The 19,452-nt window shown below is 36.5% G+C and overlaps 2 protein-coding genes across 2 annotated transcripts in view; one reads left to right on the plus strand and one right to left on the minus strand.

Moving 5' to 3' along the window:
- Positions 1-276: 276 nt before the first annotated feature.
- Positions 277-6,992, minus strand: LOC141345797 (C-signal-like). Its single transcript, XM_073850720.1, has 6 exons — positions 6,786-6,992; positions 6,199-6,253; positions 5,621-5,808; positions 4,027-4,191; positions 3,800-3,910; positions 277-3,698 (listed from the first exon to the last, which is right to left on the minus strand). Exons 1-6 carry the CDS (start codon positions 6,927-6,929, stop codon positions 3,585-3,587), a joined length of 777 nt encoding a protein of 258 aa, XP_073706821.1. The 5' UTR covers positions 6,930-6,992; the 3' UTR covers positions 277-3,584.
- Positions 6,993-19,018: 12,026 nt separating this feature from the next.
- The window catches only part of pard6a (par-6 family cell polarity regulator alpha), a 38,313-nt gene continuing 37,879 nt past the window's right edge, over positions 19,019-19,452 (plus strand). Inside the window, exon 1 of the mRNA XM_073850169.1 lies at positions 19,019-19,191. Coding sequence (XP_073706270.1) covers positions 19,129-19,191 — 63 coding nt within the window. The 5' untranslated portion in view covers positions 19,019-19,128. The remainder of the gene's footprint in view (positions 19,192-19,452) is intronic.

Below are 19,452 nucleotides of genomic sequence, written 5' to 3' on the forward strand. Positions count from 1 at the left end.
AGAAATTGTTAGTACAGAAATTAAGAGTGAAAAAATGTTTTTAGAGCCTTCAGAGAGTCCATAAGAACACCATTTATCCACCTTATTCTTCAAGGTTCATTAGCCGCTATAGGGAAATAACGAGAAGAATAATTCATAACGTGCAGTAAATGGTAAAACTGTTTGCACTACAAACCAGTGTGTTCATATTTAAGATAATAAATTAAAATAATATAGAAAGAAACACTCATTTCCAATATCAAGCAGCAAAACGAGCTGTTTTGTAGATATGATCAGGTTTGTCCAACCCATCACGAATCTATTTGAATCTAGTGTTTAGATGTGGGGTCTGTTACCTTGTTAAAAAAGCAAATTATTCTCCCAGAGAAACAAAGGTAGATCTATGATAGTTATTCAAATGCTAGAAGACTTCCAGAAGAATCAGTGACCAACCCTATATTGAATTGTTCTGGTAGATTGATTCAAAGGTGAAGCTTGTGAAACACATCCTGAGGGGTGTTCCATAAAACAAGTTTACCAAATAAGCCAGGCTTATTTTAGCTAGTCTGACTTATTATCACTTGGCTCAAAATAAGTCAGACTAACTGAAATAAGCCTGACTTATTTGGTAAACTTGTTTTATGGAACACCCCCCTGGTGTTCATATCACTATATAATCAAAATTAAGAATTAAGAAATCATCCACCTTTTCTTCATCATGGAAGTAAGCCTATGGGTGAGACTTAAGGTTCATTATCTGCTATAGGAAAAAAACGAAAAGAATAACAACGTGCAGTAAACAGTAAAACAGTCTGCACTATAAACAAGTGTGTTCATAATTAAGATAATACAATACATTAATATAGTAAGACACACCAATTTGCAATATCAAGCAGCAAAACTAGCTGTTGAGACCGGAAGCCAAACCCATAAAATTTACAAATGGCCACACCCACTCTTGCGTGAAAAACGAGGTAAATAAATCATTCAGGTTGACTTATTTACAGAATATTGTAATATTCAAAAGTGAAATACACATCAGAGAACCAGTTTATTGGTGACTTACAGGCTATTTCAAGAATTTCATTATTGCATGAGCAACTTAAAACCGTCAAAGTGGATAACCCTATGCACTTGCCACTTACCACAAAGTTTCCTTTACGATTTCTCCTCACAACCAAGCAGTCAGACCCTCCTTACAAGAAGGCAACAAACTCTTGGTTTCCATGTCAACCTCTGTTTGAATCAGGGTGTAAGGTGGGAATATCGGGAATATCCCAGACTGGCGCAAACTCCTCTCCAACTGACTAATGGTTAACGATAGACAAGGTCCCACAGCTGCCTCACGTCAAAACGATCAAATATTTACAAGAGTAACGTTAATCGGAAACTGAGTTGTTTTTGTTGTTAGCTTAGTGGTATACCCAAAACTATAATTGTTAAAATATACTTTCTCAGAAACAAACAAAACTATTTATCCACTATGAGGTTCCTACCTGAGGAGTACCGGTATGTCCAAGCGACTAAATCCCGTGTGAAGAACTAAACATAAACGTGACTAGTTAAGAAGCGTTTAATTTTAACGAGCAATGTTCAAAGAAGCGTGTGCGCCCGCTGTCCAGAGGCGTCTGCTTGTGCCCACCTCTTACTTTCAAAGCTGAGAGAAAAAATAAACCCTCCTGTCCTTGTTTTCACAGGACTACAGGAGTATCGCTATGAGGCAGCTGATGGTTAATGAAAAATCAACAGTGAGTTCTTTCCTCAACATAACAACACAACCGCTGTCAATGAATCACTTCACTCGCTGCCAAGCTAGGCTAATAATCGAAATCTGGAACGTCGTATGATTGATTCTTTTGTCAGACTGATTGATTAGGTCACCTCTAAACAAATCCCATTAGTGTCAAACGTAGTAAAAGTAAACTTAGTGTAGGTTTAAACATAATATTTGGCTTTTGATTTATTACTGATGTACTTGTTTTATGTGTTGACTAAAATGTAAAAATATTTTCACGACATAATATTGTCAAACTTTATGTGATGTTAAGGAATGTCTCAGAAAAAAACGATATTTGTTTTATAACACTTAAGTCCTGTCATAAAACGTATAGGGTAGGTTGTCACACTTGCCATTAAATAGGCTATTAGACGTTTTTTCCGTCAGAAAAATAAGAATTAAAAAGTAAAATTATTATCTAAAAAAAATCATTCAGAAAACACATTATTGAGTTTTGTGACATATGTGACCCTGGACCACAAAATCAGGGTATATTTTTAGCAATAGCCAAAAATACATCGTTTGGCTCAAAATTATCGACTTTTATGCCAAAAATCATTAGGATATTAAGTAAAGATCATGTTCCATGAATACTTTTTGTAAATTTCCTACTGTTAATATAATAAAACGTAATGTTTGATAAAAATTTAATAATACGCATTACTAAGAACTTCATTTGGACAACTTTAGGCGATTTTCTACATTTTTTTTTTTTTTTTTTTTGCACCCTCAGACATTTTCAAATAGTTGTATTTCGGCCAAATATTGTCATATCCTAACAAACCATACATCAATGAAAATCTTATTTATGCACATTCTCCTTTTATAGATATTCAATAAATATAATTAAATATTCTTTATGCAGACTATAATGTCCTACATTTTCTTTTGATTTTGACTTGATATGACCAGGATATGTTTTCACTAGCTTCACCCTTAAATCAATCTAACAGAACAATTCAATATAGGGTTGGTCACTGATTCTTACGGTATTCTAGCATTTGAATAGCTATAATTGATCCACCTTTGTTTCTCTGATAGAATGATTCGCTTTCTTAACAGATGAGTAAACACATAGATTCGTGATGACATGGGATGGACAAACCTTATATCTTTAACTCCTGCTTCTCCTGCACTGAAGAGACATAAGCAGATATTATGTATATAATGCTAAGTTATTAAACCAATGGTTCTCAATGGGGGCCCAATTTAGTTCTAAAATTATTTAATTTAAAACCACTACTTAATTAAAAAAAACTACAAATGGTCTTAAAATCAAAAAGGCTGAAAAGCAGTGTACTAAAATTGGTATACTTATATAACACTAGAGGGCGCACTGTACCCATGTAATATTGAATGATTGACCATCGTGTTATTCACTAATTTATCAGACATGGAGTGACAGGAAGGCTCTTACAATGGTCTTTCTTTGTTATTATACATAATTTTATTGTCTTTTCTGGAAATCCCAGTTGAAGAAGGGCATGTGGTGGTTGGTTTTGTTTCTTTTGGCTCTGTTACCTTTTCCTCATCTGTCTTTCTTCACTTTCCCATTCTCCCATTGTCTCACAGCTAATTTTATTACAATTACTAATATTGAATTTGGAAAGCCTGCAATACAAATATCAGTTGGTTTCATGTGAGATCTTCCTCACATGCATACACTGCATATTTCTCATTGATTACAAACTCTATGCCTGTAAATAAATAACATGTCTTAGAATAGCTGTTAGAAACATTTTTCTCAGACAAACCACAGACTGACAGAAATGTGGAAGTACATGTCAAACTTAGGATGTGCAAACGACACACAAGATGAGTTGCGTAATCACCAGGGGATGTTTTTGCCTTCCCAATCTAAAAGACTTCCACTGTCTTTCTCTGTCAGGTTTGTTATGACTTTCATCATACCGCTGATGCTCTCAGCTGTCGTCAGGGGAGCCTGAGGGTGCCACAAGAAAAATGACAAATGAGAGGATGCCAAAGGAAGTAAACCACTGAGTTGAATGTAAAAACACATTTGTAACAAGCACTTTGTATTACCTTTGGGCCTCCCATTTCTGTCTGGACCCATCCGGGATGAAGAGACATAACTAGAATGCCATCTTTTCTGAAATCTTCTGCCAAGCAGCGAGTTAACATGTTCAGTGCTGCCTGAAGTAAAGAAACAGCCGTGATGTAGTAGTTTCAATAGTGATTTGCGAGTAAAATAGAAATGTTTATGTCTTGTTAACTAGACTACAGTAAAAGAGTTTGAAAACCATTGGTACCTTGCTGACCCGATAGGGGTACATTGGACACATGGAGAAATTCTCAGGGCATCTGGTGATGGATGACAGCAGTGTGGAGACATTGATGACAGCCGACCTTCTGCAAGACATGCTTGTTTGGTGAGGAAACTGAGCTGCAGCCTTGCACAGGAGAGGATGGAAATCCTGAAAATGAATTAACGTCATTTACCGTAAAGGAAAAATGTTGCACAATAATGTTACAAGGTTTTCCTGTTCTGCCGATATCACTTTTAGCATAGCTTAGCATAGATCATTGAATCCTATGAGACCAATATATCGAGTTCAAAAATGAGTTTCAAAATCCTATTTAAAACTTGACTTATCTGTAGTTATATCCTGTACTAATACCGAAAATGTAAAGCTGTGAACTACACTCCCATTCCAGCGTAATAGTCAAGGAAGTTTGCTGCTGTAACATGGCCGAAGCAGGCGCAGGAATATCACGCCGGTCACATTGGAAGTTACCTAGCTGGGAACTAATTTCAGGCGCTGCGTGATATTACTGCGCCTGCTTTGGCCATATTATGGCAGCAAACTTCCTTGACTATTACGCCGGAATTTAGTTCCTAATCTTAACGGCCTAGAAAATCGCAGCTTTACATTTTCCGCCGGTATTAGTACATGATATAACTACAGAAGAGTCAAGTTTTAAATAGGAAAAATATCAAAACTCCTTGGTCATTTTTGAAAGCGATACTATATTGGTCTCATAGGATTAAATGATCTATGCTAGGCTATACTAAAAGTGATATCGCCAGAACAGGAGAACGGCTGAATGGATTTCAAAACGGTAAAACTCAGCTTATTAACTAAGGGGGAGTTGGAGAATGAGCTTATTTCCAAAAAAAGTGGAGTGTACCTTTAAGGCATCCTAGGTGTATATGACTTTCTTCTTTCAGACGAATACAGTTATTTTAAAGTCCAATAAAGTGCATCCATCCATGATAAAAAGTGCTTCACGTGGTTCCGGACCAAAACACCGGTCACAAATTAGAAGTAAAACGAAAATTTCAATATAAGCCAAGAGGAGACTATGCTGTGCGTACGACAGTTAGTGAAAGTTTATAAAGTTTTAAATATGAATATTTTTTTCTTACAAAAACTCACTTCAGAAGGCCTTTATTAAGTACTTTTTTATGATGGATGGATGCACTTTTTTGGACTACAGCCATTCACTGCCATTATAAAGCTTGGAAGACCCAGAACATTTTTTAATATAACCCCCGATTGTATTTGTCTGAAAGAAGAAAGTCATATACACCTTGGATGGCTTGAGGCTGAGTAAATCATAGGGTAATTTTCGTTTTTTGGGTGAACTGTGCCTTTAAGTCTTTAAGATAGTAAGTCTTGTTTTCTAGAAAATAAAAAAATATCTGTTGGTGATGTAAGAATAAGAACAAAGAACTTTATTGAAAGGGAAAACAACATTATCTTTCTTACCCAACTGACAGATGTTTTTGTTGTTTAAGACTAAACTTAAGAATAAGTCAGATACAATGTTTTTGATATTTGTAATGGAAAGCAAGACAAAAATACTAAGTAAGACAATCATTTGCTGCAAAGATTCACCCACCTTTGCGATGAGCATGGGTCCTATGACATTAGTTGTGTACACGTCCACCATCTCACATTTTCCTGTCTCTGCTAGGGATCCTGGGATGTTCACACCGGCATTGTTGATGATCAAATTCAGGCCTTTGCCATTCAGCTTGGCCTCCACCAGTTTAGAGGCTTCTGAAATACTAGTTGAACTAGTCATATCTATTGAGAAATAAGGAAGAACAACATTATATAAGGTTAAAAGTAGTAGTTGACTCAAAATTAAAAATGTAGATGTGTTTGTTTATTCATCTGAACAAATTTGGAGAAATGCAGCATTACATCACTTCCTCACCAATAGATACTGCAGTGAATCGATGCCAAACAACTGAGAGAAACATCACGAGATGAGCAAATGATGTAAAGCTAAATTTCTCCAAATATGTTCTGATGAATAAACAAACTCATCTACATCTTAGATGGATTACAGGCAAGTCAATTTAAATAATCATTTTTGTTGAACTAATCCTTTAGTAACAGAATAATGAACAGAAATAATGAGTCAACCATGAAATTATAGCATTCTTCATTATTTTATTATGAATCTCCTACCAAGCTGGACAACTGTGATCACATCCTGGTGCTCCTGAGCTAATTCCTGGAGATCCTAGAAGACAAGCAGATGGAAGTGCTTTCCAGGATATTCTAGAAATACACATCTTCACAAAATGACACATCACAGAGACACGTTACGTGTCACAATTTACATTTGAAATGCAGAACAGAAACAGCAGAGTTGCCCAACAAGTTTTAGCACTACAATGACTCATCTACAGTATGTTATCTTTGTAAAACTTCAATAGTACAAAGTTCTTCAATAGTACAAAACTTCAGTTGGTACAAAGTTCAAACAATTATTTTTTTCATATGGCACAGTGCATTGGCACTTACCGAATTTAAACAAAAACATTATGTTGAATGGAACTGAAAACATTTTTTTAGATACCACAAACCAATAAACAATACTTTTACTACTTTGAATTAACATTCTATTGTATAAATTAACTGAATTGTACAATTGTGTAAATTAATTATAAAATTAAGTATAATAAGTAAGTTTAATTTAATTAATTTAAGTTAATATATTATGAACAAACATTAATTAACAGGGAACAACTTACCAAATGCACTCTTCTTACCTGTGATCTTGGTCCATTTGGGTCTCTACAACCAGCGAAGATCTGAACCGGAGGTGAAGGTGAGTCAACTAACTGGCGAACCAGCTCGAGTCCAATTCCACGGTTTGATCCAGTCACCAGAACACTGTCACATATAGATGCCATTATCAGTCAGAGAGGCTTGTCTGTGACTTGCGCTCAGTCTACAATGGAAGGCATGTACATGTATGTTAGTGTGTATATATTGGATGTGTGGGAGTAATGTGCGTTATGAAGTAATAAGTCTATTAACTCTTTAAAGGTCGCTGAATGTTTACCACAACTGCAGTTGCTTATGCGTCTGTTAGTTCCTCCCAGGCTTTGAAGCTTCTTTCTTCCCTTATTTTACATTTACTCATTCAGAAGAATGTTTTAATCCAATGAAGCTTACAAATGAGACATGCAATATCATTCTATTACCGTACATTGATTTATATCAGAAACATGAAGAAACTGTCTTGACTATCTGATTTTCTCTCCTGCTTAAGTTCTTTAACCTAGATACTAGTTTTAGATACTTAAATGTACAGATATTGTTATATTTTTGTCTGATATGATGACAGCATTGATAGCAAAACATAATATTAGTTAAAAGATATATTGCAGAATTTCTTAGAGACACTGTCTAAATCAATTTCAGAGCATTTTTAAGAAATATTGTGACAGATTAAACACGTACATGGATGATTCCACCTCATGCTGCTTTATGACAGTAGTTATTCTTTAGAACTAACCACAAACATATCCACAGACTAATGTGGAAATACATGTTAAACGTAAGTATGCTGCTGAAACTACACAGGAAATGAGTTTAGTAATCAGTGTGATCTACTACTGCTGTCTTTCTTAGATGCTTGTGATTCCAGTCACCTTCAAAATATGTACAACCCACACCTCAAACACTTGCTGTTAAATGGATAGTTCACCCAAAAATACATTCTGTCATTCATTTCTCACCCTCACATCGCTCCAAACCTGTAAGACCTTCTGTCTTTTTTTAGAACACAAATTAAGATGTTTTTGATGAAATCTGAATTGAAACGTGAATTAAGGTACACTCACCTTGGTGATGAGTGAAGATCCTGCAATACTAGTTTTGCAAGCTTTGCCATTTTTTTTCCCTGCTTTTGCATTCTGGATGCTCATATCAGCATAACGGATGATCAAATGCAGGCCTTTGCTCTTCAGGTTGAATTTGCAGCCTTTGTGATAGAGTTAGGCAGTGTCTTCTGAGAAATAAGACAATTGTTTAATGTGATATGATCAGTAACAACATAAAAAGATAAGATGCTTATTATAATGTGTCAGCCATTCATTTATTATATTTGTTCGTAAATTTCTCACAAAGTTGGGAAACTGTCACATGCTGATGCTTCTGAGCTAGTAGAAGAAACATTTGAGAAGGTTTTATGAATGCCTGCATAAGTTTTACATGACTTACATGTGTTTATCTTACAGACATGTAAAACATGTGTCACAATGTGCCCTTTGTCTACAGCAGAGCTGCAGAAGCAAAACTAGTTTCGGTGTCACAAAGTTTTCATGCCACAAATGTACTAAAGCAGTAAGACTAAACCAGAATAAAGCTTTATGGTAAAATGAATGAGAATTAACTTGTAAGCATTTTTAATGGTTTTCCTCTCTGTTTTTTCTTTAGTGATTTGCGCTGGAGACTTGGCTGATTTAGACCATGCTTTGATCAGCACATTATTTTCAATAGCGAATGTTTAACAAGTGTCGACACTTACTGCATCCCTCCCTGAGTTTACAAAGGTATTTTCTTCTCAAATAGATAGACTAACAATTAACATATATTTCAAGAACATGAATGCATCATCAGCATAATGCAACTGCTCTTTTAAAAGCAAGTTCCAAAAGGAGATTTGCATATCAATGCAGAAGCAATGCAACTGCAATGCATTTTTGGTTCCCCAAAGAACCTTTTTGTCAACAGCTCTTAAAGGCATAGCTCCCCCAAAAATACAAATTTAATGTTTATCTGCTCAAACCGTTGCAGTTTGTCAGTCATATAATGGCAGTCAATGGTTACCAAATCTTTAAGGGTAAAAAAAACACACACACAGACAAAACCAAATTAAACCCTGTGGCTTGTGATGATACATTGAGGTCTTGAGACACATATTGGTCTGTGCAAGAAACTGAACAGTATTTATATCATTATTTACCTCTGATCCACCGGAATGTTCAGCTGAACGGAATTCAGGACAGAAGAACGTTGTGGCGGATCAGAGGTAAATAATGATATAAATACTGTTCAGTTTTTTACACAGACCAATCATTTTGTGTCTTAAGACCTCAATGTATTGTCACGAGCCGCAGGGTTTAATTTGGTTTTGTCTGTTTATGTTTTTTACTCTTAAAGATTTGGTAACCATTGACTACCATTATATGACTGACAGACTGTGTTCTACTGAATAAGTCACCTACATCTTGGATGCCCTGGGGGTAAGCAGATAAACATCAAATTTTCATGTTTGGGTGAACTATCACTGGTAAAAAAAAAAAAAAAAAAAAAAAAAAAAAAAAAACACTAAAACCAGCATGGCCAGGCTGGTCAGGCCGGTCTTAGCTGTCAGGCTGGGAGACCAGCTAAAACCAGCTACTTCCATGCTGTTTTTTTTCAGCAGGGATCCCTTTAAAATATTTTTTTCTTAGTTTGAAGAAGATTTCAATAATCTTAAGAACCTTTTCCCACGATAAAGAGCATTTATGCAATAGAAACATTTCATGGAAGTAAACAGTTCTTCATGGAACCATCTGTGCCGAGAACTTTTATTTTTTAGAGTTTGTTACACGGTGTCTACACCAGATGCAAACCATGTGACAAAATACTATAGAACGCATTATAATCAGTGCTGACTATGCAACACGAACAAAACCAACTGATGCCTCGTTCTATTTATGGCGTACTGACACAGAGGTTAAATGATTTTGCAATGGTTGCTTTGTCGCGTCCAGAATGGCAAGCCGTTTTAGCTTAAAATGTTAAGTTTTTATTATTATTATTATTTTTATTATTATTAAACATTTTACGACAAAAACAGGGAAAACGTTGTAATAACGTTAGTAATATGTACCAATAATATGTAAATTTTGTTTCAAACTTTTGCAAAGTTAAAGCAGAATTAAGGGCTTATTATTATTATTATTATAATTATTATTACTTCGACTAACATTTAAATCACAGCACATGAGCACAAAATCAAGTACACATTATGCCCACTAGGTGTCAGAACTGAATCACTTATTCCACCAGGTTTTCAAAAAAGGCTAAAGCTCCTGCGGCTGCCTGAATTATGAATATGAGCGTACTTTGTTCGTTTTCTCTACATAATCCATTCACAATCGAAGAAAAGTGCTGTTTGTCTTAAGAGGACCAAACGTCCATGTATATCGTTTCAAGAATGGCAAACGCGAGTTTAAAAAATAAGCGAGTAAATCGGCTAAATATGCGCTATGTGTCATTGATTGACAGTAATAACCGGACCAAACAAATGACAAGCTGATGTCAAAAAAAGAGCTTAAATGATTGACTAAATTCAGAGTAACAATACAACAGCAGTAACAAGTATGTGTTGGTTAAATATAGGCTATTTAATAGATTTTACAGTTCAAGATAAAAATTAAAAGATGTAGGCCTAGTTATTAAATGTTATTAAATATTTCAAGTTCCTATCGATTCGTATTGAGTGCATTATTTAATTATTATACCATCAATATTTAACATACTTGTAGTGAACTATATATTAGTATTTAAATAAGCTGTTTGTGTGTGAGCTTAATGACTTTCTGCACTTGCTATACTATATATATATAACGTAAATTAGAAGTGTAACGCACAAAAAAAAAACTGGATTTTTACACCTATTTTGAATTTTACTCGAATACAAATACAAATACTTTTCCCCCCTCAACAAATACAAATACAGATACAAATACCGGCTGCTTTGCACACCCCTAATATATATATATATATATATACACACACACACACACTTAAGGGCGGTAAAAGTACTACAATTTATTATACTAGTAATTTTATAATAAATCGAAAAGCAAGACGTCTTAAAAAATATAGGGAGTTGAAAAGGCAGCTGCATAAATAATCCTCTGCTGGCATCTATTGGTTATATGGGTAATTCCATATTATTTTAGCCAAAAATAGACGTTATTTTCCGTGAAAAGTAATTTCTTCCGATGCCGTTTTTATGAATGAAAAGTGATTCCTTGAAGTACATTTTATTTCACAGCTGTAGAATTAGAAAATAATAAAGGCTTTAAAATATTGCAATCACTAATTGCCTTCATCATGAAGGCAATTAGTGATTATCAAGAATAAGATTAAGATGTCCTTGAAGAGAAGTATCGCTAGCTAGCTAACATTTACGGTGGCCGAGAGAGCTCAACGGGCTGCAAACTTAAGAAAACACATGCAAACAGAAAAAACGACAACAAATTAAGAAAACATCTTCATCAGTTTGACAACACAGGCGCTGCAAATCCTCGCAACGCAAACACAAATATAGTTCACCGACAACACCTTGCTCTGACCAACAGCCACTGAACAAATAATCAGGTCCCAGATGGGTTCGTTACTTTTTGAGGTCCCCCTGAAACATTTTCGTTGTGGACCGTGCTATTTGCAGCGCGTTTGTTAGTTTGCAGCGCGTTTCTGAGTTTGGTTGTGTTGTGAGAATTTGCAGCGCCTGTGTTGTCAAACTGATGAAGATGTTTTCTTAATTTGTTGTCTTTTTTTCTGTTTGCATATGTTTTCTTAAGTTTGCAGCGCGTTGAGTTGTCTCGGCCACCGTAAACATAACCTTATGATAGTGTTTGCTTAAATGTACAACTATGCAGATACGGACAGTACGGGAATACCAGGCTCCACATTTAAATTAAATGTTGTTAAATAATATGAAACTGAATGTTCATGCCGCTAACATTGTTTATAATGTTGCAATTATAATTTTTCTCAGTTTCTGATAATAACGAGGCAGTAGATGAGTCTCAATAGTGTCCACCTTAATATACATCACATATAAAATGAGCTTCAGCGGAAGTTTACGAGCTGGCTTATCTTTATGCGGAAGTTCTAAAGAACGCTCCGTGCATAAGGTCAATTGTCTTTTGAAATAATACGCACCTAATTCAATTCTTTTTTTTCTTAAGTGGTCATTAAAACATAAAACAAGTTTCCCCCCAAGTTCAATGTCATCCGTAAAATCACACATTGATCTTATCACAAAAAAGATACACAAACCAGACTACAAGTGCCCCAGACTCACACCTGTTCACAAGCACTCACACTCAGAGAAAAACACAAAACAGCCCGTGCTCTCAAACTAGGACAAAGAGCAGCTGATACAGACACGTAACCATGGTGACCAGGTGACGTCTCACATTCCAGCTTGAGCTCTCAGATTTCAGATGGGAGGCCAGTGGCCAATATTCATGTACCTCCATCATACTGACTAGAATGATGCCAGTCTAGGAAGATGGCAAGGAGCTCCTGACCAGAAAGCCAGGTAAGTAATTAAAAACCAGAGAGGAGATGTATTTAATCAACTGTGTCATGCAAAAAGCATGACCTCCAGGCTATGCACAGGTGGGAATCCATAAATTTCCTGTGACAAACCCTCAAACTTGCCATGTCTCGATCAGTCAGCGGTTAAGTGTTTTCCTCTCGCTTGGGCTGAAGTTGTGTGGCAGCACCGAGCGCGTTAGCCTCAAGCTAGAGGCCAATCATACCATGCCAGGAATTCTTTTTTTTTCTTTAAGCTAAAGCCTGTGGAATGCTGGGTAGGCAGCTGAGAGGCTGACGACTGGCGGCTTGGGTCTGGTAACCTGCTGAGGGATGTGGGAGAGCCAGGGGAATGTAGAGTCCTCCAAACCGAGTGTACAGGCCAGTCTGGCAGCATTCTTTACACATAAATGCGCACACACCTCAGAAACCCACACAAACATTCCGCCTCTCTTTCCTTATGACCTGTGCATCCGAGCGTATCTTTTGTGCATGAACGGCGTTAGAAGTACTGAGTGTCCCTGTATTAAAAATATCACCAGCCTCGCTCCTCATCAAACATTAATGAAAGCCGGTCTATACTTACTACGTCATTTTCATGTCTGGAGGATTACGAAAGATTTTATGTCCTCATGTTGTATTGGGAATGGGTATCTAAATTGAGCGAACAACAAAAGATGCTTAAATGGCGTGTTTACATTAAATGCCCACCAATATGTTTTAAGGTAATTATAGCTCAAATGGATTTAAAGATAATTTTGCCTGACTTTATTAAAGAGACTATCCACCTTTTGCAGAAGTAAGCTTATGGGTGAGACTTCCGTTTCATTAACCACTAGGGAAATTATGAGAAGAATAACAATGTGAAGTAAACGGTAAAACTGTTGTACTACAAACCAGTGTGCTTATAATTAAGATAATACATTAAAATAATTTAAGACACACCCATTTGCAATATCAAGCAGCAAAACAAGCCGTTTGGACAGCTAAATATGGACAAGGTTGAGACCGGAAGCCAAACAAAAACAAAAAGGTGGATAAACTTGGTGATATAGTTAGGCGAATAGTAAGGGGCCACATTTGTATACTAAAGAAAAGACTAGCGAGCCAACATTTAGAAGCCATTACATTTTGGTAGACACACTACAGAATTGCTCAATAAAGATGGTTGTTCAGAAGTAGTTTAGTTCTCATTTGATGCTGATGTTGCCATGACAGTTCCCAGACCATCAGACATAAGTGAACAATGATTCATGGTTCAGTTTGAGTCTAATAGCACCTCATAACAGTTCACTGACTGAATGAATCTGATTCAAGCCATCTTAAGTTTGAGGATGTTTGATGAATCTTTTTAGTTTTTTATTTGTTTTATTTGCTCTACACTTTATCTGTTCATCTCACTTATGACCCTTACAGATAACGTTGTCCAGACTACAGTTTAAATTCTAATTTAGGTCCCACATTGTATTAGGTGGCCTTAACTAATATGTATTTAACATAAAAAATAAGTACAATGTACTTATTGTGTTCATATTGTACTGCAAAACATATTTGCTGCTATTGAGGTGAGATACGGGTAAGGTTACAGACAGGTTTGAGGGTTAATGTTTTTTTAAGAAGCCTCTTCTGCTCACCAAGCCTGCATTTATTTGATAATATTGTGAAATATTTTTACTATTTTAAATAACTGCTTTCTATTTAAATATATTTTAAAATGTAATTTATTTCTGTGATCAAAGCTAAATGTTCAGCATCATTACTCCAGTCTTCAGTGTCACATCCACCTTCAGAAATCATTCTAATATGCTAATTTGCTGTTCAAGAATTATTATTATTATTATTATTATCAACAGTGTTGGGGGTAACACATTACAAGTGATGTGAGTTATGTAATCAGGTTACTTCAAGTAACTAGTAAAGTACTTATTCATTTACAAGAAAATATTTCTTTATTATTATTATTTTTTGAATTAAAAAAAAAAAGTAACGCCGGTTTCCTTTATATACTTAGTTATAATTACTTAATTTTTTAGGGAGTAACGCAATATTGTAATGCCTTACTTTTACTTTCCCCAACACTGATTATCAATATTTAAAACAGATCAGTATATATATTTTTAGGATTCTTTGATGAATAGAAAGATCCAAAGATCAGCATTTCTCTCAAATAAAAAGAAAAGAAAAAAAAAATTATAATTTTTTTATAATGTTACAAAAGTTTTCAGATAAACTCTGTTCTTCTAAACTTTCTATTCATCAGAAAACCTGAAAAATTCTACTCAGCTGTTCTCAACATAATAATAATAAATGTCAGAATATTAGAATGATTTCTTAAGGATTATGTGACATGCTAAAATTCAGCTTTGAAATCACGGGAATAAATTACATTTTAACATATATAAATAGAAAATAGTTATTTTAAATACTAGAACTATTTCAAAATTTACTGTTTTTGATGTACTTTGGATCAAATAAATGCAGGCTTGGTGAGCAGGAGAGACTTCTTAAAAAAATATATATTAATATTCAAAATTTGTGTAAAATGTATGTACACAGTTGTATGAAGTGATTGATTTAAATAAGTACATATTAGTTAAGGCCACCTTATATAAAGTGAGACCAAAATGTAATATTATTTTGTTGCATTTGCAAACATTTTTGTCACAAAACTAGAGCCCTGTTTGTATTTTTTTATCAGGTGGTAGTTGCTTTTTTTCTGACCAGAGAACTCAACACTTAATCAAACGTTTGAATTGGTAAAATGTTTTAATGTTTTGAAAGATTTCTCTTATGATCACCAATGCTATACATCTGTTTAAATACAGTAAAAAGAGTAATATTGTCATTAATATTGATCCAATTACATTCCTGTTTTCATCATGAATTTTAAGCAGCCATTATTCCAGTCTTCAGTGTCTCATGATCCTTCAGAAATCATTCTGATATGCCTTAATATCTTGAAAACGGACTAATTTATAATAGTTATTTAAATTGGTTTTACATGTTTAGATGACCATCATTGGTGCTTTGTGATTTGAATGATCATTTTGTTCACTCTGAAGTAGACCTTTCGGTTACAATAGGGATGTAAACACCTGAGATGAAAAATGTAGTGCGTGGTCAGAGAACAAAAAAAATAGTTGTGATTCCAGACAGGTACGATTGGAATGTTTGCTCATTCTGCTGACATGACTGAGGTATGAAGCACCTTTTCATTTTAACACGACAGGATGACTAAGATCTGTCCTGTTAAGAGGCTGCCTGCCATAAACCGACTGGTTATATCCGGCTTAAAATGACTCTCATTTGTACAGCAAATCTTCATATTCTTGCAAGGAATGTGTCCAGAGGGTATCTGCTTCGTTTGAGATCATGAACCGTGAGCCATCAGAGAAAATGAGTAAATCATCTATCACAACATTTCTGTTTCCGAAAGATATGCCCCCTTCCTCAAAAAGAAAACAATCAGGTCATGATGACAACAGTTTCTCAAAATTCAAGTGCAGCTTCATCCCTTTCTTCCCTGAATATACAAGGCCAGATGAAGAGCAGAGGTGGGAGTATTACATATCTTATCAGCTTGTACTAACCAGACCTATCTTGAATAGCTCACATTCTTAAGCATCCATCACCTACGCAACTACAAACTTAAATAGACCTGGTTTTAAAAACTAATACTCTGTGGGTGAGTATTACAGTCCGATTCACCTGTTTAAACTGCAAACACCACGTTTATCACCTGACGTTTTGCATTTTGCTGCCATTAATAGCAGCAAAAGCTCCTTTCCTCTCCACCTTGTTCCTTCTGCGATGTGTCAGACGTGTCTTCCTGTGACGATATATGATTACAGTGAGTCATTTTAGAAAGGACAACTTAAAACCTTCCAGACTGCTTCTCGAGTTTCTGCTTCTCAGGCGAAAAGTCACTCAACAGACCTTAAGCCTCAGCAGGAACTTATCTAACAAACATCTGGTTTGACAGGTTAAATACTTTGGGTATGACTGCATGAATGAGCAAAGAGGAGAGAACATGGTCAGGTGTCAGACAGACATTTGAAAATTCTCCAGGCATTTTATTTCCCCAATGTAAAGTTTAAATATGTTGTAGTAAGCAAAAATCACTATGGCCTATGTCTACCTTATGGGTTAGCTGAGTCACTAAAACCCATGTGAAAGACAGACGCATGCATTCAAGCTTCATTTCTCCGCTATATTCCAGGAAATTGTTGGGTCTAGACCAAATGCAGAGTAGATCAAAGTACTGACCGTTGCGATGAGCAACCAGGATTATCATCTCCCTCCACATTCCTGCATTCTTCTGCTTTCCATCATCATCCGAGCTGGACAGAGGCCCGCGGAGAGGGTGTGCAGAGCAGAGACTGGACACACAACAAGGGAAACTCTAGAAAGGGAAGCTTTAATTAAGACCAGCGGCTCAAATAGACTAGAAGAAAAAGATGAAAAAATGAGGGGGAAATCTAATGAGCAAATGTCACATTTTTGTACTCAGACTTTGTGTTGACAGCTTCTCTATGAGTGTTTTAGAGCCTGTTAACAGTACACTTAAAAGCTAATGTTTAAAATTTAAAGGTTTGCTTTTCTCAGAATCACATGAGGAATTATAGTAGGTACTAATTATAGTAGGTATTAAATCATTTCCTTATAGAATAGACAGACACTTTGAACCAGTGGTTTTTACCCATGAGGCCAGGACCCACAAGGGGGCCTCAGCAAACTTCTAAGTGGGTCCACAGGATGACTTAAAGAATTAGTTAACGCCAGAATGAAAATTTCCTGATAATTTACTCACTCTCATGTCATCCAAGATGTTCATGTCTTTCTTTCTTCAGTCGAAAGGAAAACATTCCAGGATTTCTCTCCATATAGTGGACTTCAATGGGGATCAGCAGGTTGAAGGTCCTAAGTGCTTCAAAGGTCCAAAGCAGCCTCAAAGGGCTCTACATGATCCCAGCAGAGGAACAAGGTTCTTATCTAGCAAAACGATTTGTAATTTTCTTAAAACCCCCCACAAATGCTCGTCTTGCACTAGCTCTGCATCCACGACTTCATATAGTCACGTTGGAACGGTCACACGTGACGTAGGCAGAAGTACCGACCCAGTGTTTACAAAGTGAACGTGGAAAGAAAACCCCCTTTAAAACAAAAGGTAAAACAACGATATGGGACTAACTAACCAGTTAAGTCATAGATGTGCATCACAGCGCTAGGTGTAAGATAAGTATTTGTGGTTACAAGAAATATACTTTTTTTTGTTTGTTTTTTTAGAAAATGGCCAATCGTTTCTCTAGATAAGACTCTTTATTCTTTAGCTGGGACCTTTGAAGCTGCATTAAAACTGCAATTTGGACCTTCAGGTTTAATTGCAAAACCGTATTCCTAGTGGGACAACATGATCCAAACCTGAATCATGTTGATGCAAAAGGTCAACATGTGCTCAATATAGAGTGCACCATCAATCGGCCATATTTCCTGCTGAAAAAAACAGCTAAAACCAGCCTAGGCTGGTTCGCTGGTCTTGGTTTAATCTGGAAGTAGCTGGTTTTAGCTGGTCTCCCAGCCTGGCCAGGTTGGTCAGGCTGGTTTTAGCTGGTGGTCTCCCAAATCCCCTTTAAAACCAGCCTGCTGACCAGCTAAAACCAGCCTAGACTGTTTTTAGCGTTTTTTTTCAGCAGGGTTGTCAGCAATGAACAATGCCATTGAACTGAACGAAACTTGCATATTTTGCTGATTATTGCTGCCGAAAATGGTCAGTTATTGTCATGTTTTGGGCTGTACTAATCAGTCGGATCGGGAAACACATTTGGGGTACTACAGACTGCCAAAAGTTAAAACAAATTAAGGAGAAGAGTGCAAAAAACTGTCTGAGGAACAAAAGGCGTCTGTGGTTGGCCAAACTGAACCAGGATTTCCAGGGCAAGAATCTTGACAACATTCGTGTTTGTTCTAATCATTTCCAGTCAAGTAGGTGAAATATTAGGCTAATGTCTTGCCCATATTTATCTTTACCACCTATTAACTTTAGTTTGTCAAAATATTGCACCCTTTTCTGCTTACTATATGATTTAGCACCTTCCACACGATTTTTACGTGGTTTAGACCACATAAATTAGCAAACAACATATTCAATAATACATTAACTGTGCAATCCATGCTGTTGTTTACATCCGAGTATCGCCAATATGGCCACGCATCTGGGAAACTGACCAAATTGAAAATTGCCTTTCAAAAATAAACCTACCCCCATTGTCCCCTAACATAAACATTTCACAGCAAGCCCCTGCAGGGATAAAGACATCACGAAGCAACTGTTTGGGAAGCAACCACCATATAACAATCATGATGTTTCCTGAGGATCTTTTCCGTTGAGTCGAAACATTGCTTCACGTTCTGTTAATAATCCTGATGTCATTTTTATATTGTTATTAATATCTTTCAACGCAATGAGGTCATTGAGTCATAAGGAATTTTTATATCCCACCCCGAGAGGTCAAAGGAACATTAGGCTTGTTACATGTGATACTACGCACGCACGACCACGCCTTCTAGCTGCGTTCCACCTGACGTCAATGTTATTGAAAGCCACAAGCCCCGCCCACCGCCGGGAGAACAGCTCTAACAAATCAGTCCGTGCCTGTGAAGCAGTACTGCGGATCGAGACTGTCAGTTCACTCATGCTGCGCACACGATCTCTGGCTGCTGACTCCTGCATCTAGGGGCACTCTCGTGCGATACTGCCCGTGGGAATATATATAAACCGCAAACATGTCACGGCATCACAGGACGCCGCTGAAAAACGAGGAGAGCATGGTGGAGGTGAAGAGCAAAGTAAGTGAACCTCATCAATGTTGCATTGGACAGCGTGCATATGTAAACACTGCTGTTTACGCAGCCCTCCACGGGAGCGTGCCCGTAATTGGAGGGCTTTCAATCCGGCGCATCAGTGCTGGGGTTTGTGTACTAATCCATGCATTGAGAGAAACGCTGATGGTGCTGTATGTGTCAGACTACTAGGCGCGATAGGAGCGCGTTTGGCTGGGATCATGACAGCAGGTCTCCGGTCCGTGTGATGTGATATGCGGTTCTGGT

Source organism: Garra rufa, chromosome 11 (genome assembly GCF_049309525.1).
Source record: "Garra rufa chromosome 11, GarRuf1.0, whole genome shotgun sequence".
Taxonomy (NCBI): Eukaryota; Metazoa; Chordata; class Actinopteri; order Cypriniformes; family Cyprinidae; genus Garra; species Garra rufa.